The 24,353-nt window shown below is 41.9% G+C and overlaps 2 protein-coding genes across 6 annotated transcripts in view; both read left to right on the plus strand.

The window, feature by feature from the left end:
* The first annotated feature begins 661 nt into the window (after positions 1–661).
* LOC306699342 (alpha-N-acetylgalactosaminidase-like) lies at positions 662–17,354 on the plus strand. Its single transcript, XM_079163930.1, has 9 exons — positions 662–755; positions 2,897–3,053; positions 3,670–3,810; positions 6,177–6,388; positions 6,513–6,607; positions 10,263–10,424; positions 11,982–12,179; positions 12,343–12,483; positions 16,711–17,354. The coding sequence occupies exons 2-9, from the start codon at positions 2,899–2,901 to the stop codon at positions 16,915–16,917; spliced, it is 1,311 nt and encodes a 436-aa protein (XP_079020056.1). The 5' UTR covers positions 662–755; positions 2,897–2,898; the 3' UTR covers positions 16,918–17,354.
* Positions 17,355–20,799: 3,445 nt separating this feature from the next.
* The window catches only part of hace1 (HECT domain and ankyrin repeat containing E3 ubiquitin protein ligase 1), a 42,189-nt gene continuing 38,635 nt past the window's right edge, over positions 20,800–24,353 (plus strand). For all 5 annotated transcript variants that reach the window (XR_013767184.1, XM_079164669.1, XM_079164670.1 and 2 more), the window contains exons 1-3: positions 20,800–21,214; positions 21,767–21,821; positions 21,998–22,087. Coding sequence is in view for 4 of the 5 variants with exons in the window: in XM_079164669.1 (XP_079020795.1) it covers positions 21,124–21,214; positions 21,767–21,821; positions 21,998–22,087 (236 nt within the window). In the remaining variant the exon portion in view is untranslated. The remainder of the gene's footprint in view (positions 21,215–21,766; positions 21,822–21,997; positions 22,088–24,353) is intronic.

Consider the following 24,353-nt stretch of genomic DNA (forward strand, 5'->3'; position numbering starts at 1 on the left):
ACACATCATCCACCTCCAATGGCCCCGTCCCACAACGGATCCAGTTCAGAGTCCCCCTCACTCACAAACCCTCCATAACTGGTAAGTGTCTTTGAGTACTATGAGAATTGCTCTATTGATCAAATATATCATTATCATCATAAGCAGTGTGTGACAGAATCTTGCCACCAAATGTGTGAACCTCCAGGTTCAGGTGAAGAAAATAAAAACACAAAGGAATTCATACTCAGTGTCCCTGGTGCCGTTGGATTAGAGAGAACATGAATTACTTCATCATTAGCCACTGAACAATTTCTCTTCACGTGTTCCCAATGCAACTATTTCTCAGTTTTCTCAAAATGTATTCATTTACATTAATTATTAAAAGCATGGTGAATATGGTCACTATGTGTTATTTTCTTATATGATTAGTCCCTAAAAAAACACTGATATTAATGCAGCCCTATTATCATACTCTCTGCAAAAATATGAGTGAAAATAATGTCCAATGAAAAAAACATACTAAATACAAATGTACAAAAACAATATGCAACACCACATGTCACCAAAAGACCACTTTTCTGCCTCTTCAACCTGTTTCCTGTTTTATCATATGACACAGAGCAGCCAGTCACATGACCTCAGCTCACCTTAACAGGAAGAGATAGACGTTGCAGCTAAGGGGAAAATCCAGGAAGAAGGAAGGGCAGTCATGTGCCTGCACTAACAGAACGGACACCGACTGTTCAGATCAAGCTGAAGCTTCAGGTAAACAGGTAGGAGACCGCCATTTTCATAATTGTAATAATGGCTTTTCAGTAGTGTAAAAATCTTGAATAGACCTTATTACTGGTGTGTGTTTAGCTCAACAGGATCTCAGATCTCAGCTGCTTGAGTGTTTTTGGTAACATTTCTTCTCTGGCCAAGATATCGTGTACTCTTCATGTAGTAATAAGGAAACGAGACATATGGTGGATGGTGTCATCTTATTGAAGAGCTGCTTATAGTAATTTCATCTTTTTGGTCTATCTACAAAGCTGTGTTTCCCGTGGTGATCTAAATGTTGTTTAAGAACATTTTAAAATCTCATATTAATCCTAATTGAAGTATATAAACTCATTTGATCTCATTTTAAACATATAGCACATTCAGGAATTTTCCTAATTTCAAGATAAATCAACTTAAAGGTTATTTATATGACATTCAGAGCATTAATATCTCATCCAACAACTATGATCTCTGTAAAGATATAGAGGAGTAATGTCTACCTGAGCAGAGAATGAAGTCTCTCCCTCTGTGTTGTTATGCAACTTCTCCTTGATTTGCTGCCATAGCAGGCCGGCTGTGTGCCATTTAGTGCATGTTGGTACCACCGCTCTGCGGTTCCCACTGATAACTCTGACCCAAATGACAGCGTCCTGGTGGAAGCATAGAACCCAGCCTCTGTCAGCGCTGTTAGTGCATTAACACCTTTAGCTGCGATCCACCACCTCAGCCGGCGCCATGTTGAAAGCTGTTGAGAGGCAATCGTATTGCTCTGAATATCAAATTATGCACCTTTAAATTGAAGTCAATTTTAGTTTTGTATTTTCACATCACTTCAGTAACATATAAACCTGAGTTGCTATGACTTAAGTTGAATAAATGTTCTGCTAAGAGTTGACTTAACTCATTAAATTGTTTTGAAATGAACATGATCAGCATATTACCTGCTTCTCAGCATGCGTGTTTGAGGGTTAAAACCATTCATAGTGTCCAGGGAACGTGATCTCACAAAGCTTTAGTGACGCCCTGTGTGTGGAGTTTCCTTGTAAACAGAGTTTGAAAGTGGCTGCTAACAGTGCTGTAGTAATTATGCAGAACACCTAATAAATCGGACTAAAACAAATGTGATTGTGTTGACCTCAAACTAACGTGTCTAACTTCTGTTAGCCTGACTCACTAACTAATGAGCACTGAAAAGGTTTCATAGTCTAAAAAGACTTACAGAGAAAATGTACTTGCTTGAGCTAGAAGTTCAGGTGCGAACATTGAAATGTCTTAAGTCATAAGGGAGTTGTAATAATAATAATAATACATGCATTTTGTATAGGGCTTTAAAAGGCGCTCAAAGGCACTTTACATTGTAAAAGGACAGCAAGAGCAATCACAGTAAACACAAAGCCAATAAATGACATCATAACAGCAAAAATACAACAATATTTCATAATTATGCATCACAGGTTAAAAGCAGATTTAAATAGGTGAATTGTAAGTGCAGTTTTGAAAGAGGGGAGGGGGTGAAATGTCTGAGCTGTTGGGGGAGAGAGTTCCAGAGGGAGGGGGCAGCAATGGAGAAGGCCCTGTCCCCCCAGGTCAGTGGTCAAATCGAGAAGTGATGAAGGCTTGGATGATTCAGCAGAGGAGAGGGAGGGGCGTAGACCGGCGATGTTTTTGAGATGAAAGAAGTGGGGGTGATGGATTTGGTGGAGATGTACAGCTGGGTGTCATCAGCATAGCAGTGGAAATGGAGACCATGGTGGCGTATGTTGTCGCCAAGGGGGAGCAGGTAGAGGATACAGAGGAGGGGACCGAGTACCCCCTCCTTGGGGGACACCATGAGAGACTGGGGCTGTCAGACTTTAATTTGTTGATGCCCTAACAGTTGAGGGGAAAAAAGCAAAAGTAGCTGCAATGTCAGTCAGTGTCTGCAAAAAAAGCAGTTACTGTGTCATGTAAAGTAGGACGGAGTATTTCAGCTCAGTTTTGAAAATTCTGGGCAATGCACACTAATGTTGGAATCAGAAGTGTAAAAATAAACTGCCATTTATCAAAAAACTGTAAGAGAGTAGATCTTTGAGTAACACATTGTATGTCTGCTTGTGTATGTGACTAAATATTTAATACATTTTTAATTTGCACATTGTTTCCGTTTTAGAAATGTTGTCCTCAGCAGTAACTCCGCTCCTTGGCCTGATCTCACTGACTGTTGCCCTAGACAACGGATTACTGAAGACTCCCCCTATGGGATGGATGGCCTGGGAACGCTTTCGCTGTGATATTGACTGTAAAGATGACCCGGAGAACTGCATCAGGTATAAACAGTTTGGGAATTTCTGTGATTTCAATTACCCTGGATATTCTGAGCAAAGCTATTGAAGGTTTAATCACTGAGAAGATAATGACTGATTGAAACCAATCAACAAAGACAATACGCATCGATGCTGGAAGAGAGAGAAAGAGGAGACTGTGTCAGAGTAGGAAACCACACAATGAGGTACTTTTGATGGGAGCTGTGGATGTTTGCTGTAGAACGGGGCTGAAACAATGACTGATGATGACCAAAGCTTTGTAAGGTAGGTGTAGAGTTTACAAAATGAAAGTCGTCAATCATTTTGCTGTTGATGTCGTTTAAAGTGAGACACCGGTAGTTACTTCCACACTACTGAGGTGAAGTTTAGTATTTATACAGATGTTTTGGGTTTAGAGTGATAATAGGCTCACAGCCAATACACAATCTCCTAAATATGTTATTTTAATCATAGAAAATATTTAGAAATCAATGCGGCCTTGGCCAGTGACTTAACTTTCCACCATATTTAATTGAAATCTTGTTGAAGGATGCAGAAAATTGGACTTAAAAAGTACATCAATGTGTTTCATGCATGGCTGACGAACTGTGTTCCTTCCCTCTGTCCATCGCGTCCACAGCGAGGACCTGTTCAGAGACACAGCTGACCGACTGGCAGAAGATGGCTGGAAGCAGCTGGGCTATGAGTATGTGATCATAGATGACTGTTGGATGTCCATGCTGAGAGATGAACACGGGAGATTACAGCCTGACCCCTCCAGGTTGGTCTACTTGTCTCACTTTGTGCTCCATTAACATTCATTCATTTGCAACACATTCTCACAGCAATGCGTCATATAACGCAGCTTGGTCAGTGAAAATAAGCTTCATACTATGAGCTCTTTGTAGCCTCTTGTGTTTAGCACGTCACATTGACGGCGTGTCTTTTCAAAATAAACTTCTGTCTTCTAAGGGAGTTAGGTTTTGGCACTTAGTTTTAGGAAGAGAACGTGGTTGTGGGGGGGTCGATACCAAAAAAGGGATACCATTTGTATTTCATCAAAGAATAGAAGTGACTGTGCAAGCAACACTCTACTCTTTGCTTCACTGCTGTTGTCGTGGTGTGTGCATTCAAAGAGCTGACCGGCACATGGTCGCAATGACAGAGGAGCATGTTTGGAGCTACTTCACAGCTGTGCAAGATGGTTTAGTGTAGTTTGTGCTTTTGTTAAATTATTTGCACTACAAAATGCTTTAAAACATTCATTGTTCTCAACAAATAAATGTTTGCTCTTTGTTGTACACGTTTTTATGTTTGCACATTCAATTCACAACAACAAACTAAAAAGTGTAGCGTGAAATGTGGCTTAAAACTGGATACAAATTCAATTTGTGAAGGCGAGCGGACAAGCATTAATGAGCCATCTGAAGAAATAAATGTAATTGTGCGAAGCGTAAATGTTTTTATTTCTGCTAACCTATCCTATCAAGGACAAATTATACTTCCCATGTTTGCATATCTGTGAAGGTTTGTGTGGCATACATTTGTGCATCTCCCCATGGCCATTTGCTCAAGGGTCTGAGGGGAATTGTACAGGTATGTGCTGACAAACGTGTGTGTCCACTTTCCTGTATGCAGACACCCAATGTAGTATGAACCAAATCAGCTGCTGTCCATATCATTGTCTGGTTTGGAGTTTATCCAGCTCGCGACCTCTCTGATTTATTGGGCTCCACCCCCTGGTAGGGAGCTGCTGTGTTACAGGATAATGCCACCTTCTGGACTTGTGTCTGCTGGGGCTCACCCTGATACTCCTCTAGTGCGGTAAAACCAAAATGGAAGCGGTCAGGATTTCTTAAAAGGAACATTTGCAGATTTTCAAGCTTATCTCCCCTATCCAAGTTTGGTATATCGTGTGAAAACCGTCTGCAGCTGTTACTGATGTTCTCTGTGGCGCAGCTGCAAAATCTGTTGTGACGAGGACGCTTGAGGCTGCAGCCGGGAGCATGGCTGATGGAGACCCTTCAGAATCTGTGCTGCCATGAGGAAACACTGACTTGCTCTCTGATCAGGAGTGAAAGTAGTTTGAAGTTCTTGCCGGTACTACTGCCCCAACCTTCATTGCTTTCTATTGTTCTCCTCCCACCCCCAGCTGCAGCCGATGCAGTTTTAATAGATCAAATGAACAGATAAAACAGATCAGATGTTTGCCATGGGTCCTAAATTCAAGTTTGACACACGATCCACAGGGAAGGGATGCTCTGTCAGTCATTTTGAAGGAAATGGACACAGATGCAGCAGACACACATTTCCTCATGTGCTATGTCTGTTTTCGTTTTACATAACAAACTGTATGTTGACCAAATGTTAGCAGATGGGTTTTCTTGTTGGAAAAGCGTTTGTGACAGAGAGAGAGAGGGCTGTGTATGCGTTACTATGCATGGCAGTTTTCCTCCAGTCGGACAGGGGTGTGCTGGACACCTTATTCAGGATGCCAAAGATAAACTGGAAAAGACAACCAAGATCAACATTGTATTTTTCTAACTGCATGGTCTTCCTCTGAAGGAGTTCTAGCTACTCAGCAGGCAGCCCACTCAGTGAATTAAAGATTTATTTAGACCTACCAGAGTGGCCGCTTGTTGGAACAGTAACCAAGACGTTTTTGGTGATTTGATTTTGTTTCCGTCCAGTTTAAATAAAGTGTGTTTATGATGAGTTATAAAAGGCAGTTAAACCTGTTTTAGTTCAGTGTTAAAGAGACAATTCAATTCAGAAGGTGTACCGTTTTATTTTTCGGTATAAATGTTAGAATATTTCCTTGACTGATGTTTTTGTGAGTTTATTTTGTTTATTTGTCAGATGTAGCAAAATCGCTGCTCGCGAGCAATGCATCATGGTACGTGTAGGCACCGCCGGTACAGTTCTGCAGCAGGAGGGATCAGCTTTCTCCGTCAATGCAGCACGCAGGGGGGAATTTATTTCTTCAGTGATCTACAATTACCATCAGCGCTGATTAGACATCCACATAAAAGATGGCGAAATTTCCCTTTAAGTACAAGGCCTGTTTGACTGAAACATCTCAATAATCAGGGGTCATGGTTGAGTCAGCTCCTTGTAAAGTAATAGTTTGTGCTTGTTTCCCTCTAGGTTCCCAGGGGGCATTGCAAAACTGGCAAGGTATATCCATGACCGTGGATTGAAGCTGGGCATCTATGCAGACATGGGCACTCACACATGTATGGGATTCCCTGGCACCACACTGGATAAAATCGAGATCGATGCCCAGACCTTTGCTAGTTGGGGGGTAGACTATCTGAAGTTTGATGGCTGTTTCTCAAATCCTGTAGAACAAATGCTGGGTAAGAGCATACTAACCAACTAAATGGCATGGAATGAAGTCATTGAAAACCTAGAATTCTTAAGTACAATAAGCCACAAGAGATGGTGGACAAGCTATATTAACTGTTTTCATGTGTCGCACAGGTTACCCTCTGATGTCCAAGGCTTTGAATGCTACAGGCAGACCAATGGCCTACTCCTGTAGTTGGCCTGTCTATATTGGAGGCCTTCCCCCTAACGTGAGTGTCATCCTCACACCAGCTGATGAGTCATTGGGACTGGGATTTTTAATGCCAATATTGTTATTTTCTTTTATGTTCTTTATTTTTTCACCTAAAGTTGGTGCACTGCCATCCCCTCGAATGGAAAAGACAGACAGCGCACATAGGTCACTGACTCTCTGAGCCGGTGTCAGGGCTAGGAGTAGTGCTGTCTCTCAAGACAGCATCTTGAGTAAATCCCACTGTGGTCATCACAGTGGGATTTACTGATTTACCGACCTGCTCCACTGGATGAACCTACCACTATCACTTATGGGCAGATAAGCCACTGTACAAATGCCAATACTTCATAACATATTTTAACAATCTTTTCACAATGATTCCTACTCGACACACCCTCACCTGGTTCAAGAATTAAACTGGCCACTCTGCAAAAACTATAAACACAAGGAGGACTTGAAGCCTTACATTTTATCCATTACTCTTATAATAAACTTCAATACATGTTCAAATGTGTCCACCCCAATCAATCAGAAAATGCAAGGTTATATGTAGAACAAAGAGTTTGTAAAGAAATTCAGATTTCAGATTCATCATTATCTATGAAACACCATCCTTGTTTCAAAACATTTACAATAGGAAAACTCTGACAGCCTGGTGGAAATTCCACAAAATCACACTCACCACTTTAGTACCATCTCATTTGATTCCACAAGATCTCAAAAGAAACCACTTAATTTCCACACGTGGGCCAATAAAGGCATCACACATCTCAAACACATTTCCGTAATACGCTATTTTAATTCCTCCACCTAGTCCAGAACTACGACTTTGGGAGTAAACAATTTCTGAAATATATGCAACCAAAATCATTGGTTTAAACTAAATGTTACATTATGCCCACCCACCAACCTACATCTTCTTCCCTCAACCTCAAAGTTCAGAAATCCCTTTCCCCCAAAAATCCTCTCCACAGTATATAGAATATCAGTCTGACAAAACACTCTCCATACCATCAGGAAAAATCACTCCTGAGGCCGACTTCTGGAACCAAGTTTACAAAAACATCTACTTCATGATTAAAACGGAAACCTACAACTCAAACAGTATAAGATACTCCACAGCATTCACTACACTGGCCAAACAAACTATTTCAAATGGGATCTGTTCACACTGTACACAAAATAGGGTGAGCTATGTTCACACCACCTGACACTGCAGACCAGAAACACTTTGGGAAAGAAATCACTGAGTCACCATTTGTCTTCCCGGGCTGCCACATCCCATAATCCCTCTCACTTCGCTTACTAGGAGACATAACAAGCAACCTGAACAAAAAAACTATCCGCATGAACTGTAAATCAAGGAATACCACACATATCGCAACTGGAAAAACTTATTTCGATGGAAAATCTGTGCACCTCTGTCATAACCCCACTTCCCTTGGTCATTGCTCATTAGGTTCTTACAATCCTTATTCCATCCATAGTTATTTTTCTTTAGCTATTAATATACATTTTTCCCCGTGTCCACAAATGATATTTTGACCGCACGTATGTGTATTAGTTCCTACACATCCATCAGAGTCAACATACAAACATACATAGTTATACACACAAACATACACATACATATATACACACACACACACACACACACACACCTACACACACACACCCACACACACACACACACACACACACACACACACACACACCTACACTTACACACACACACACACACACACACACACACACACACACACACACACGTACACATGCACATACATCAGAATCAGCTTTATTGGCCATGTATGCGTATGCATACATGGAATTTGGCTCCGGTTTCCACTCCGCTCTCAATGTACATACACTATTTTACAATAAACAAGAAAAAATATACAAAAAATAAAAAAGGGCAGCAAAAAAGTAGAACAGATGTAGGTATAAACATTTAACAGCTATATACAATACAAGTATAAATATATATCCCAAAAAAAGTGTATTTATACACACATACATACATACACACACATGTGAACATAAACCTATAAACAATAATGGCAATGGAATTGAGGTGATAGTGCAAGTGGTGGTAATAGTGCAAACAGAGGTAGTAGTGCAATATTACTTATTTATTGTTCATCAGAGTAATGGCCAGCAGAAAGAAGCTGTTCCTGTGTCTGGTGGTTTTGGTGTACAGAGCTCTGTAGCGCCTACCAGAGGGGAGGAGTTGGAACAGCTTGTGTCCAGGGTGTGATGGGTCTGTAGTTTCCTGACTCTGGAGGTGTACAAGTCCAGGATGGAGGGCAGGCTGGAACCAATGCTTCTCTCTGCAGACCTGACAGTCCGTTGTAGTCTGTTTCTGTCCTGTTTAATGGCGGATCCAAACCACACAGTAATAGAAGAACAGAGAACAGACTGGATGATGGTGGAGTAGAACAGAATCAGCAGCTCCTGAGGCAGGTTGAACTTCCTGAGCTGGCGCAGGAAGTTCAACCTCTGCTGGTGTGGTGGAAAAAACGATTCAATAGTACAGAGTGAGTCCTATAATACTGAAACAAGAAACATTGAGGAAAGAAGTTTGTCTTTAAAGTATTTATTCTCTGCGCAGAGAAGGTTCAATCGTCATACAGACCGCAATGCGGTCTGAAGGAGGAAGAACCCAGAGTGTCTGTTGTGTACGACTTATAAAGGCATTGAGTACATGGTGGGGTAGGAGGAGTTCATCACTAGGACATCTGGACAGCAGTGATCATTCACTGATTAACCATTGAATGGTTAATCACTGATTGGTCCACTGATTGCATCCCCATTCAGCCCCCTATCTAAGTTGACAGTATCAAGCCCCTGATTAAGACACACATCCAATATTACTCAACCTGAGAAGACACTTACTGATCATGTCTGACATTATTAACTTTGTTAATACAAAAGGGCCAAAACACTGAGTGGTCAGCTAATGAAACAGGAGAAGATACACAGTGGAAATTTACCATCACACTGGGTACACTTTTGTGATAGTGTCGATGTTGGGGGCCCACTTCAGGTCCTGGGAGATTGTGGATCCCAGAAACGTGAAGGTCTCCACAGCAGACACAGTGCTGTTGAGTATGGCGAGGGGGGGCAGTGTGGGGGGGCTTCTCCTGAAGTCCACTGTCATCTCCACAGTTTTGAGCCCGTTTAGCTCCAGGTTGTTCTGACCAGACCAGAGGACCAGCTGTTCAACCTCCCGTCTGTACGCAGACTCATCACCGTCCCTGATGAGGCCGATGACCATTGTGTCGTCTGCGAACTTCAGGAGTTTAACAGTTGGGTCCTCTGAGGTGCAGTCGTTGGTGTAGAGGGAGAAGAGCAGTGGGGAGAGCACACATCCCTAGGGAGCACCAGTGCTGATAGTCCGGGTACTAGATGTGATTTTTCCCAGCCTTACCTGCTGTGTCCTGTCAGTCAGGAAGTTTGTGATCCACTGACAGGTGGAGGCTGGCAGTGAACTGGGAGAGTTTGGGTTGGAGTATTGCTGGGATGATGGTGTTGAACGCTGAGCTGAAGTCCACAAACAGAACCCTTGATTATCTCCCTGGGGAGGGGACATGGACACACGGACACACACGGACACACACACACACACACACACACCCCAGCCTTAAAGTCTGTTTCCTTGGTCCTACCAGGTGAACTACTCTTTTCTGGGTGATATCTGTCACCTGTGGAGGAATTACTACGATATCCAGGACTCATGGGACAGTGTGCAAGGCATCATTGAGTGGTTCTCCAACAACCAGGATGATCTGCAGCCAGCAGCGGGGCCCGGACGATGGAATGACCCTGACATGGTATGATGGATGGGTCTTTATTATTGATCCTGTACCATAAGACATTACACAACTGGTCATAGAGGCAAGAACCCTAACTGTTGTCTCTCAAGGTGCGTTCACATCCAAGGTTACCCTATTCCAAACCATAGTAAACACGTTTTCTTTACTGGTATTTTTGTATTTGGTTTGTTTGTGTTCATGCTGTCAGATTGCATGACTTTTATGCAGAAGTCTGACTTACTTAGCTAGTAGCTTGTTTATTGGACAGAGTTTAGCTAAAGTCATCCTTTCCCTGTGACAATAGCCACACAACATTTCCACTGTTTAGGCCTTCTAACCACACAAAGCTGTTGTGCTCACCCAACCTCCATGTTTGTCTGACTAAGTGTGTACTGACGGTAGGGTTCAAGCGCTCTGAGGACCTCCTTGCCTATCAATCTCCATACTTATCAGCCATCTGTAGGACGACAGACGTTTCTGGGGTTTCTGGTGCCAAATATAGAGATGGTGCTTTTCAAAAATGTTGGATGAGTCTGAAACAACAGTATAGTGTCAATGAAGAAAACAAGCTTTTCCAAAACTGTGATGTTTGCTTTCACAAATGAGTGGATGCTGTTGGGCAGTAATGTGAAGGAGGCCCCCACTCTTGCTTCTCAGCTCTTCTTCCTCTTACCAGGGTTCCCATGCATCCTGGAAAACCTGAGAAACAGTTGACCAATTTCCCAGTCATTGAAACACATGGCTAATGAGAGAAAGTCAAATGTCCTGGAACATGCTTGTGTTTCTGTATTATTTCAACATTCTCCTATTTTCCTTCTGCTGAAAATGAATGAACTCCAAGGCTATCTATCAGAGCTCCCCAAAACAAAGAAGATTAGCATCTGAAAGGAAAAAGTTATGTTCAGGATCATGCTGATGTTCAAATGGTAGTTTATAAACGAGAGTATTTTGAACTGCTCTCGGGTTATATTATGGAAACGCTGTGAACATCGTATAGTACATAGTTCAGGCCAGATCAATCACATAACACCTTTACACTGTTTGGTTAAATCTTTGCACTACTGTTTAGTTTAGTTTGCTATTTTAATATTATTCTATTTTATTATATATATTGTGGATTTGATATTTGCATTTGATATTTACGATTTTTACTCTGTTATTTTTACTTTACCATAATTGCTGCTGTAGCGAAAAGACTTCCACTTGCGGGATTAATAAATGATCTATCTAGTAGTACATGCAGTTAACTCTAAATATCGTAAGTTACATTATCCTTTATGTGTAAATATTAGTCACTGTTGGCTGCTAACTGTGGTAGGTTTTATTATATTACTTTATGTTCAATTTGTAATAATTTCAAAGCATGGAAGAGATTATTTCATAGATACATTATAGCTATTAACTGCATGTGTCTTAAATCAGAATTCAACATAGAACATATTAGTGTATGGCATCAAGCCGGTCTGTCATACCAGCTAGATTATTGCTGGAAAGGTCCTGGACAATGATGTTTAGAAAAGAGTGGGAGTCTTACTGTATTTTCATTGCCTCCATACTTGTGATATCTCTCCTCAGCTCATCATTGGAAACTTTGGTCTTAGTGTGGACCAGGCTCGCTCTCAGATGGCTCTGTGGGCTATAATGGCTGCACCTCTCATCATGTCTAATGACCTCCGAAACCTGGACAACAGCGCAAGGGCCATCCTGCAAAACAAAGTGGCCATTGCCATAAACCAGGACTCCATGGGAATCCAGGGAAGACGCCTGTTACAGGTCCTTATCATTGAGAGATACGTTTAGTTACAGTAAACAAGGCTGGGAAATAATACACAATAATACACGAATGTGATCATCAACAGTGAGTCACAGTTAAGCATTGTAAAAAAAGGCTCATATTTGTATTGAGGTGTGTGTGACTGTGTGTGTTGTTGCACAGGACAAGAATCATATTGAGGTTTACTGGAGGCCTCTGGCTCATTCAGCCAGTGTCCTCGTGTTCCTGAGTCGACGGACAGACATGCCCTACCTCTACCACACCTCTCTGGCTAAACTCAAATACGATGCTGGCAACTATGAGGTTTGTTTACCGGCTATGTCTTACCTTGTGTCTCTTCTTTGTACTGAAATGGTTAGTTGATTAATAGATTAGTTGCCCCACAAAATAATCTGAATATCTTTGGATGCTGGACTGTTGTTCTGATAAAAAAGACCTTGATCTTTGAAAATTGAGATGGACATGTTTCACTATTTTATACACTAGCCAATGACTGTATTCATTTTAAAGAAGACAAGACTAACCGTTATTATATCTAGCTTTAGAGCAGCACAATAAACAGACCAGAGTGATAACTAATAAATCTAACTTGGAAAACCATATACAGTAAGTTACCGTAAACTAGTGCCCATAAATGTAAAACGCAGTGGTAAATTGTGGCCCTGCACATTTGGACTTCAATATGATTGCAGTATATTTCTTACAACTTTAATAGAAACCAAATTATCAAAATAATTTCTTACGGATATGTGTCTTGACTGCATATGTCACGTCCGAGGGGCAGATCAGGGACTCAAGCGCAGACACAGACACGGGAGACGAGGTGAGGTAGAATGCCGGTCAAAAAACAGGAACTCAAAACAACTCCATCCAGGAGTGAGCAAAAACCAACAAAATGGCAAAGTAACAAACCAGGAGCAAACACGAGGACCACACACACACACACACACACACACCAACACAGGGGGCAAAGCCTAAACCGTGACAGCGTAATGGTTATAGGGAAATTAATGAAAAATATATACATTTCATACTGACTTATGTGCCTAAACACTAAAATACATTTTTGTTTACGTCACATTCTGACCCTACCATCTGATTGTGGCAGCTGAAATGGAGACCAGGCAACGGTTTTCAGATTTGCTATTGTCACATGTTGGTGAGCCTGTGTGAATTGTAGCCTCAGTTTCCTGTTGTTAGCTGACAGGAGTGGCACCCGGTGTGGTCTTCTGCTGCTGTAGCCCGTCTGCTAGAAGGTTCCACGTGTTGTGCGTTCAGAGATGGTATTCTGCAGACCTTGTGAGTGAAAAAAAAAAATATATATATATATACACCAAAAAAACACATCAATTATTATTCTGCTTTCAAATGTAACTGGATGAATCAAAAATACATAGAAATACATAAATAAAAAGTAGAATAAGAGCTCCATCGAAAAATAAAATACACAAAAAATAACTTGAAAAACTTGCACCTGTTACCACTCCAACGGCCCGTCCGCGGGCCGTCGGAGTGTTTACTGTACATCTGTGTCATGTACACAACGGCTATTTATAGGTAAGCACTGAAGCAACATATTTTTGGAAAGCTAAGATTCTTGAGATTCGACTCATGGAAACCATTTCAAGATACAATCACAACAGCAGGTTCAGTCAACGCCTCTGTCAGACCACCAACCCACAAACAAGCAGTTGCAAAATCTCACCTCACCTTTGAGTCTTTATAGAAGTTCACCCATCGATTATGTTACAACAAAAACGATCTTGTTACATTGGCAAAGGTCCAGACGATCCAATCCAGTAAAATATTTCGTCCAAAACACATTACGTCCATAAACACCCACGGACTGCTGTTGCATCATTTCAAATTAGCCGGCAGATATGCTAACTATCTATGTAGTTTTCGAGTGGCCGGGAGTTACTGTCAGACCGGCCCACTCAATACACGGCGCGTTGCCCACTCAATGCATCGCACGTATCGACCAGTCAGTGGCCTACTTGGAAAATACCCATACACTTAACATTATTTTGGATGATTACAAAGAAATTACATCATATATGTTTTTTTATAACATTTGGATCCATCAATTTGCCTGGATGGACACATGGAATAAAATGATACTGGCTATTGTAACACTCCAAGGTAGGTATAGTTTGCTAGATGCATATGCTGAACTCTGGGCTAGTATCAGATGGTTATAACTACAGAGCCTTAAGGAATGAATGTCAGCAGAGAAAGACCACACAATAAAGAAACTGGAATCAGAGGGTAGAATTAGTATGAACTATATTGTAGAAATGAACAGAACATACGATGGGGTGTGAACATCAGTGGTATCAGTAGTGTTGTGTCTGTGTGTGTGTGTGTGTGTGTGTGTGTTGAAGGTGCAACAAAACAATAAGTTAAGTAACAGAACCTAAACTAACTCTGCCGGCCCAGGTGCATTTGGGTCATTTGGTACCGGGCCGCACAGAAAGAATAATTATATTATTTCCGTTTTATTGAAAGTTTTATTTTGAAAAATGACCGGATTCTTTCGCAATTTCATCCGCCTTTTCATCTCTTGACACATGTTTTAATGGCGATCGTATCATTTTACAGAGGTGGTGGACCGGTATTGGACCAGCCCAACCCCCGTCGGCCCACCGGGGAAATGGTATCCCCTATGGCCAGTCCGCCCCTGTTCTGACCTTTCGAATGACACCTTATTTGACCCATTAGGAGCTTCCTTGTTCTGTCCACAGCCTACAATAGCCAACGAGAGTCCGCATTGAATGTTAGTGCCTGCCCCTCTTGTTTCGGGTAAAGTTCGAGCCAATTGCAACCGATCGTTCTGATGACTCACTCTTCGTATAGCCAATGAAATTCCGAAAGCAATGATATGCAGATTCAGGGGGTGTATTTAGAGGCAGAACGTGGAAGTAACTTCTGACACTTCAGGCCCTTGTGTCCCTGCAATAAATTGAAGTGTGGCGTAAACAGTAGTGAAATAACTTATAGATAACTTTACTTAGACATAAATAAGCTTCAGTTTCAATTATGAGTAAACATCTTTACACAGCCTAGGTATGTAACCATGGTTAATATGGGTCCCCAAATGTCCTTTTTTGGAAAGCGCCTAGACATACCCTTAGTAAAACATGTGTAAAATATTCAATTTCTGTGGTATTGTTATCAGATTTGAACTTGGACTAGGTAAGGCTTCATGCTGTGGTCCCATTGTGTTTTCCAGCTAATAAGTCCCAGCAATAGTCATCTGCAGGCATCTGTTTGCAAAAAGATATTCAGGCGGAAATAAAAACCTTCTCCTTCAGTGTGTTCAAACTACTATTACTCAATGCCAGTAGCACTAACAGTGATTCTGACTGTTGGGTGTGTTACCTTTCAAATAAGACCAAAACCATGCATGTACTTCAAATGGTTCAAGAACAACTTTCAATTTACTTTGGGTATGCCTTGGATTGGCGTTTTAGGAGAATTTGGTAGCAGGTTAAAGAAAGTGCTTGATTTTAGAAAAATGAATGAAAAGGAAAGTGTGGCTGGAGTTAACTTGCTTCTTCTCTTTTGTTAACTCCATTTCACATCATAATGGCCTCAGTCAACTTTATAATAAACAATCTACACATCTCAACATCTTGCCCTCACTTCAGATTGGAGTGGGTATGTTTGGCCTAAAGATGTATATTTGGTCTCGTAGTGGCGTTTCACATTGGCGCTTTTAATAATGTCCACGGTATCAGAACATATGAGACAGAGTGGTGTGTTTTCGAGGTCCACTTTTTTCTTTTTAGAGCACGCCATATGACACTGCCTCTCTCTCTCTCTCTCTCTCTCTCTCTCTCTCGCGCTCTCTCTCTCTCTCTCTCTCTCTCTCTCTCTCATGTCGGTGTGTAAATCTCACTCAACTCACAATGCCTTTCAGAATACAGATATTCGATTGGCTGAGTAGCGTCACGTGAGCTGATTTACAATACATGCAATTGGTCGGTGTATTTCCTTGACTGCTGAACGAGTGCCGTAAAGGCTAGAAAAGCTGCGCAGGTTAAAATAGAAGAGCTCCGCCAAAATGTATAATTCTCAATTAGCCATCGGTTATACGTCCGAGTCCCTGTGAAATCCTCTGTTGCTCTCTGACTGCTCCAAAGTATTTATATCTTCGATTCCCAGGAATCTCCTTCCCCTCATGGTCCAAGGGGACCGGGATCCTCATCTGTTGCTCTCCCACATGTTTCTTCCTTTTTCTCCCCATTAGTTTTTTTGGGGGGAGTTTTTCCTGCACAGATGTGAGGGTCCCGGGACAGAGGATGTCGCATGTGTACAAATTGTAAAGCCCTCTGAATTTAATTGAATTATAGTTTCGAATTTGTCTTTTTTACTCCAAGCTGCTCCAACAGTGGCATTCCCCACCAGTAATAATAAAGTACTCTTTATAAATAGTTCAAAATTGATTTGGTGAAATTTGGCTAAAATCATCAAATGTGAATGACCTTGTCTTTTTCAGTCTTTGATATGTTGTTCTCTTGCTTTTAGGCCTATGATGTGTTTACTGGCTCAACAGTGACGGGGTTGAACGCCACCACAGAGTTTACATTCTCCATCAATCCCTCGGGGGTTGTCATGTGGTACGTCTACCCAGAACAACAGTCCAAACAGACGGAAACGCTCCACTACCAGCACAAGAAAGCCTCACAATTTGCATTCCACGAAGCTAAACCTGGGCATCTTACTGTGTTATGAAGGAACTGTTGTGGAGAAAAAAATGCTACGCCACGTCAGCTCTATTTTGACTTTTTGTTAAACAGATGTTCTTTTGTTTGTTTTTATGAGACCAAACAACTTTTTATAATTCTGTGTTGTCTTTTTAATTGTTTAGAGGGGCCTTTTCCTTCAATTAAAGAAAACATTTACTAATTGTTGTTGTTTGTGCCCAGAAGTAAAAATACAAGTAATTTTGTCCAAATCTAGTGTAAATGGCGACACAATACATACAATCAGGATTCAAAGTATTTAATGTAATTGAATCATTACTGTAACAAAGTAATATTTTGTGAACTTGTAATTTAAATGTACTGAAGTATTTTGTGCTACATTTCAATTCAATTTATTTTGTATAGTCCCAAATCACAAATTTGCCTCAGAGGGCTTTACAATCTGTACACATAAGACATCCTCTGTCCCAGGACCCTCACATCAGAACAGGAAAAACTCCCCCAAAAAGGCCTAGCACAACAAACAAATCCACAACACTGCAATAGAATGAAGAATGACATCATTATAGGTTGTGGTAAAAAATAAGCATTATTGTACCTCAACATCAGTAGAAAGGTTGCATCTACGGTATATCTGGTATATCTCACCACCCGGTTGCCTGAACATAAGGTGCATGCTGGGTCTAGCTAAAATACGATATACTTAAATGTTCATGGTGGATCCTCCTCTCTGCCTTGTCCTTTTCTCTGGACTCTTTCTGTCCGCTCACTACTCTGCAGGCCCGCCCAACCCCTCGAGCTCCATGATTGTATGACTCAGTGTGCGCTGACAGAACCACCATACAGACAGCTGAAAGAAAATGGCGGTACGTAGGGTCCAAGTGCTCTAAGGACCTCCTTGCCCATCAATCTCCATACTCAGAAAACATCAGCTATCTGTATGATGACAGATAAGCCCCTGAGGGCAAGGGGCTATATAACTTTGGTTCCGGTGGGACTCTCCCCGACTAGCGAGAGTCCCTTGGTTAAAATTTAACCTGGTCATGTAACCAGTGCTGTAAACTGCAGTGGCGGGCTGTGTAATTTATACATGGGCCTTCAGTGCTGTCCTACTACAGTTGAACCACCTCCTAATAACCTCATTATGACACCACAGCTATGGGTTATAATTGTTTCGTATAAAAACCGCATATTCAACACTGCAACATTTGACAAGGGAAATAAAATGTTACATTAAGTTCAACACCTACAAATACACTAACTGCAGAGTGCAGATACATGACGGGATGCTGCGTCATTAATGGACAATGCTTTTAGTCAAAATAAATGTAATTAACACAATGACAAGAACAAACTAACAAGATATATATATATATATATATATATATATATATATATATATATATAGGACAACAAAGCATGACAAATCAATCCAGCAGACCCGCAGCGCTAAAACACGTATTCCACCACACACTGAAGAGCACGAGCCATTCAAATATTATTCACATCAGAGGGAACAATATTAACCATATCATAAAAACGACACCATAGACAAATGAACACACTAGTAACACTACTGCAGATGTAAAATCACTTACCAAAGCTGCTGTTCACCTCAAGACAAAGTCCATCCTCCTTTCTTTGTTAACAAGAGTTTAATACATACCTGCAAACCTGTCGGTGCTTATTTTAAATATGAGCTTTAAAATGTAGCATTCTGGTGTACTCTGAGAAGAAAATTAAGTGATAAGACCTTACTTTAAGCAAAAAACTAATTTATTATTCAGTGATTAATCAGTATTTCAGCTCTAGTTGAACATCTGGCTAGTAAGAGTTCAAGTTGAAAGATATGTAAGAAGTTATGACATTTTTAGCATTTTGCTTGGTGTAGCTTTTTTTTTTTTAACACTCAATGGCTGAAGGAGGAGGAGAAACGGATTTGGGAGTTACTGGCAATGCAATGCCTTTCGGGAGAAGGACATTTCAGGAAAAGCTGGACATCGTAAGAAAGGGTCGGCAAACCCCACAGCTAGCAGCCCTGACCCAGCCAGGAAAAGGATTTGTATGAACAGTATTTCTGGCTAACAGCGTCGGAGAAGCTTTGCACGTTATGGCTGGGAATGAGTTTTATTTGCAACTGAGCGTCTTGGTGAGGTGGCTAACCAAAGCAGCAACAAGACACCATAGCACGACAGGACACTTACAAGCTACGGTGCTTTTGAAAACTTTTGCTGAGAACTGAGTGGATCTACAACTCAACGAACACGTTCGCAGGATGACCTCTGGCTGGAACTGAACCGATGGTATTAACATACCTGCAAACTTGTCGCTTTTCGGCGAAATTCGCCGTTTTGAATCAAAATACTGTGTCGAGTCTTGGCCAATCAGCGTTACGATGTCTACGAAATAATAACAATATTGATTGAAAACAATAAAAAAGCTAACTAGGCTACTACTAAGTTCTGCTAGCTAGCTTTCAACAGTGCCGCTAGCCCACTGACCAATCACGCCACACGTTAATGCTGACGTACTTGCAGGCCACCTAGACAGCTCTGACATGTCAAAGAATACACCCAACATGTCAAACTAAATATCTGATTGGTTAAAGACTATGACAATCAACAATATCGTCCCCATTTACTTAAACTGCAAAGGCTTCCTAGAGGGCCTCGGGCCTCTCTTCTTACCTAGAGAAATAGAGGTGAAATCTGATTGGATAAAAGCTCTACTTAAAACAAGCTGCACTGGAAGTAGCGCTGCAGGCTGGAAACAGAGCAACTGAGGAAGACCGTAGCGCAATGAGAAAATAAGCTAATGGGAAAAATAATTAGAATACATGTAGTGCAGGGGTGGCCAACCCGCGGCTCCCGAGCCGCATGCGGCTCTTTGCCCGGTTTCATGCGGCTCTTACGTTCATATCGAAGTTTGTATTTGTGTTTTTTTAATGTTCGTGTTCGCTTCGCTTGAGTTAAATACGGTATTTTCGTCAAACGCGCTGGTGTGTGACATTTACAATAAATCTGGCTGAGCAAAGGTATGTGTGTGTGTGAGGAAGGGATAGGGTGATGTTCATGTGTGCCCATGTGTATGATGTGGCTCTTTGCGGTAACACAGTAAAAAATGTGGCTCTTGGTCTCTGACGGGTTGGCCACCCCTGATGTAGTGGATTTATGAAAAATTATAAAATAGCTATAACTTTGATTCTGTTTAGGCTAGAAGAGAAGGCTTTGCTGGCCCTGACGGCCAACCACTGCATTCATCAAACAAGATATTCCATATAGGGTACTGGAAAAGGGAGACAGTCAAGAATATATAGTGGTGGAAGTGTGGGAAAGAGGAGAGTAGGCTAAAATGAACTGAGTGAGGAGTCAGAGGGATCATTTTGGTCGGGTAGACCAGTGGTTCTCAAATGGGGGTACGTGTACTCCTGGGGGTACGCAAGATTTTTTAAATATATATTTAAAATTAGCATCCATTCAAAAATCCTTGAACATTTGTTATTGAATAAATATTCAATAAAATATAAGTGCAAGTTCAAAAACTGAATTTTAAATTCAGTAGGCTATTCAATTTCATTATCCTAAACAATGCAATCTTCTCTGGAATCAGGGTGCATGAATGCACGTGAATGCACACTGAAAGGAGTACTGAGCACAGGTGAGGGTCCTGTTAGCTTTCTTAAGGAACACAGGGTTTATAGGATATGATGGAAATGCAGGGATGTGGTACAAGGGTGCTTGTCAAAGGCTCAGATTGTATAGGTCTAGAGGGTAAAACATGGAGGGTAGAACATAGGTTAATGTGGTATTTGTGGTGTTTTTTATTTATTTTGTGTTTGTTTGTCTTGTTTTGTTTAGGGGGAAAGATTGTAAATCTATTCTCTGACCCACACTCCGGAGCAGAAGGTGGCAGTAATGCACCAATAAGATAGATGCCAACCGCTGTAAAACCAGGAGAAGAAGAAGAAAAAGGCAACTTCTACAACAACACCCACACTGCATAGCGCTTGAACGTCATCACAACAGGAAGTATGTGAGGCTGTGCCGTAAGCAGTGTGGCAGGAACAAGTGAGTGTAGCGCTACTGTAGCTCAGTGTGTGTCTAAGGGAAACTGGTCCCTTCCTGCCAGCGCCCATGGACGACGCCCAGGAACAATACAGCCCTACTAGGAACAAATAAATCTGTCGGGCGAGGCTTTGTTTCCTCGGTTCTCATCTGGGTGGAGCGTTCACCCTATGATGGAACGGGCGATGGAGCAGCTCAACGTACAGCTCAGCCGGCTGACCCGCTCCCTCCGCCGGGCCAGGACCGTGGAACTCCCAGAAGGTAAGCACACAGAATGCTGGAGGCTGTGGTTAAAGCTGGCAGTGTAAACAATGGGACGGTCAGCCACACTATGATTCATTGTATAGGCTGGAGGTACAGTCATGTAGCATCCTGCCTCGTCATAGTGCTAGATGGTGCTCTATCCTGTGTATGCTAGCTCTGACAGCAAGAGAGAGGACCAGGTTCTGTTAGTCTGTCCACGTGACACGCGAGGCCACTTTTTAAAACTACATTTCAAAAAGGAAGTGTACTACTGAAATACATATATCGTGTGTGTGTGTGTGTGTGTGTGTGTGTGTGTGTGTGTGTGTGTGTGTGTGTGTGTGTGTGTGTGTGTGTGTGTGTGTGTGTGTGTATTGTGATGTAGGTGTTGCTATTTTTAAACTGTATGATGGCTGAGTGGAGGGCAGTGGAGATAACATACTCTGTGGATCTGTTGGCTCTTAATGCAAACTGGCGAGGGTCCAAGTGTACTGTTGTGAGACATATTGTCTGTTTGAAAGAACTACATTTGTCAAGTCTCATAGTTAATAATTATTTTTCCTCCCACAGACAATGAGACTGCAGTGTACACACTTATGCCAATGGTCATGGCTGACCAGCACAGGTAAGCATCAAACCAGAGTAGTGTGTCAGCGCTCGATTAACAATGCATGTATTGTGGCATGCCTCTGCTTTTGTTCGTAGTCTTTCTTCTTACGTCTGTTACAACCGAGGTATAGTGAATTTGTGTTGTTGTCTACAGAGAAAAATGATTTACTTGTTCCATCCTGTCTCTAAAAGGTCAGTGTCAGAGTTGCTGCTCAACTCCAAGTTTGATGTGAACTACGCCTTTGGACGAGTGAAGAGAAGTCTACTACATATCGCTGCAAAGTAAGATATTGTTCACTCCGTTCTTGTTCAAGAGTGAAGCTTGAATTCTGCCAGGACCCGCCTTCCTGTCCAGCTGATTCAATCAAAATGCCAACAAAGCTGAGGGAGTAGATTGGAGGAAAATGATGGTTTGAGGTGCGGCCTTGTGCCTACGTAGTGTGTGTGTGACGACACAGGGGTTCATAATCAGTGGTGGGTCGTCAGGGCCTGCAAGGCCTTCTCTGCTGGCCTAAACAGAATCACAAAGTTATAGCTATTTTATAATTTAATAATATATTTTTTTTAATAATAATGATTTATAAAAATATTTGACCCATTATTTTATTTTGTCATTGCACAGCTACTGTCTTCCTCAGTTGCTCTGCTTCCAGTGCAGCTTGTTGTAAGTAGATCTTTTATCCAATCAGATTTCAGCCCTGTGTCTCTAGGTAAGAAGAGAGGCCCGAGGCCTGCAGACTCACAAGTGAATCCGTTGATTGTCATAGTGTTCAACCAATCAGATCTTAAGTTTGACATGTTGGGCGTATTCTTTGACATGCCAGAGCCTGCTAGCTGGCCTAGCCATACGTGATTGGTCAGTGGGCTAGCGTGACATGTTGGGCGGTGACAATCCCAATATTTGCTGCCTCTGTTGAGCGGACGTTTTCAGCCCTCAAACGCATTAAAACGTATTTAAGAAATACAACTGGGGAGGCTCGACTGTCTTCACTGGCGTCCATGAATCGAGAAGGACTTCTTACTGGAACTAAAACGCACAGATGTACTGAACAACCGTGGTGTTAAACTCTTTATTAACAAAGAAAGGAGGATGGACTTTGTCTTTAATCTGGCGACTTTCCAAACCCTCATTTTTTTTTTTTGTCAAAAGCTGCTAGCGACAAATCTAGCGACTTTTGGTGTTATTGGAGACTTTTCTTGTGTTTAGACTCTGACATTAAAGAACGTACGTTCTGCACTGTCGTGAACGAGCAGCGGGTGCTGCCGTGAGCCCCTCCGCCGCCCCAAAGCACTCACAGGCGGACTCTCACAGAAGCCTCGCGCAGCAGTCCCAGCTGCAGTCAGAGAAGAGAGGTGACGCACTCTCGGCGTATTCTCTGCAGTTATTGTATCTATAGGTGTTTGCTTCATTTTTACACAAAACAAAGCTGTGTTTCAGCTGCAGGACAGCAGTGAAGGCCCAGGTATAAAATGCAAGGCCCGCCACTGTTCATAAAAGAACTAGACCAGCCCATATGAGCTTATTGCAGACATATCGGTATAGGTGTATATGTCGGCTGTGGTCCTTTTAGAAGCTGTGTCTTCCTTCATAGTTTGTCCTCCAGAGACCTTTTGCAGTTGATTTTTCAACTGGAAAATGTCCTGCTCAGAATTTTTACAAAATAATTAATACCAGATTTCAAAGTGTCTAATGCATCACTTGCACAACACACATGCACACTACTTTGCGGATGGCATCACACCTCTCGCATGTACACCAGCCTGCTCTCTTGCTGAATTTGACTGGTGCAACAAGGAGTTCTGCACCGCGACTTGACAGCACGATTGGAGGGCGAAAGGATCGAGCTTATTTCTCATGCTCCCACCTTGGAAAGCCGCATAGCTGCATAGTTACTGACGCCTAGGTTGTTACCACAGCAACCCATGCAGATAGGTTGGTGATAATTATGGCGGTGCATATTCATTCTGCGGCTGGTAGCTCCCATGAAGTTGTTTTTCCGTGTTTATAACTAATGGCATACGACAGAATACATTCATTAACATCTGAAAAAGAAGCGTGGGGATTAGATTAAGTACAGTGGACTTTGACACGATCACCACCCATGGCCGACTAACCAGCCAGACCTGCCGGACCAAACGACACTGAACTGCCCCATGGAGAAGAGGTTGTGGTTTTTTCTGTCGATGATCGGTGGCTTGGACTTTAAAGTTGATTCAACCTCAATATCTAAAAGCTGGCTTAGTACTTATTTGCTATCTGACTCGTGGTGAGATACCACAGGATTCTCACTAACCAGGAACTCGGGAATGAACACCCACAGAACACAAGAGAGATTGAAGTTTCTTCAGTTCATGCAGGTTTATTTGCATCACACAGAGTACAAGCAAACCGAGTTGTCCGGACTCAACTCCTTTCAACAAAGACATGTACCTTATTTTATAACCTTGTCCCCCTATTCATGATCGCCCCCTCCTCTTACTCATCAGCTGTCAACTTTCTCTAAACAGTAATTTCGTTCATGCATACAGTAGGGATTCATAACGATCT

This window comes from Pholis gunnellus, assembly GCF_910591455.1.
Source record: "Pholis gunnellus genome assembly, chromosome: 8".
Taxonomy (NCBI): Eukaryota; Metazoa; Chordata; class Actinopteri; order Perciformes; family Pholidae; genus Pholis; species Pholis gunnellus.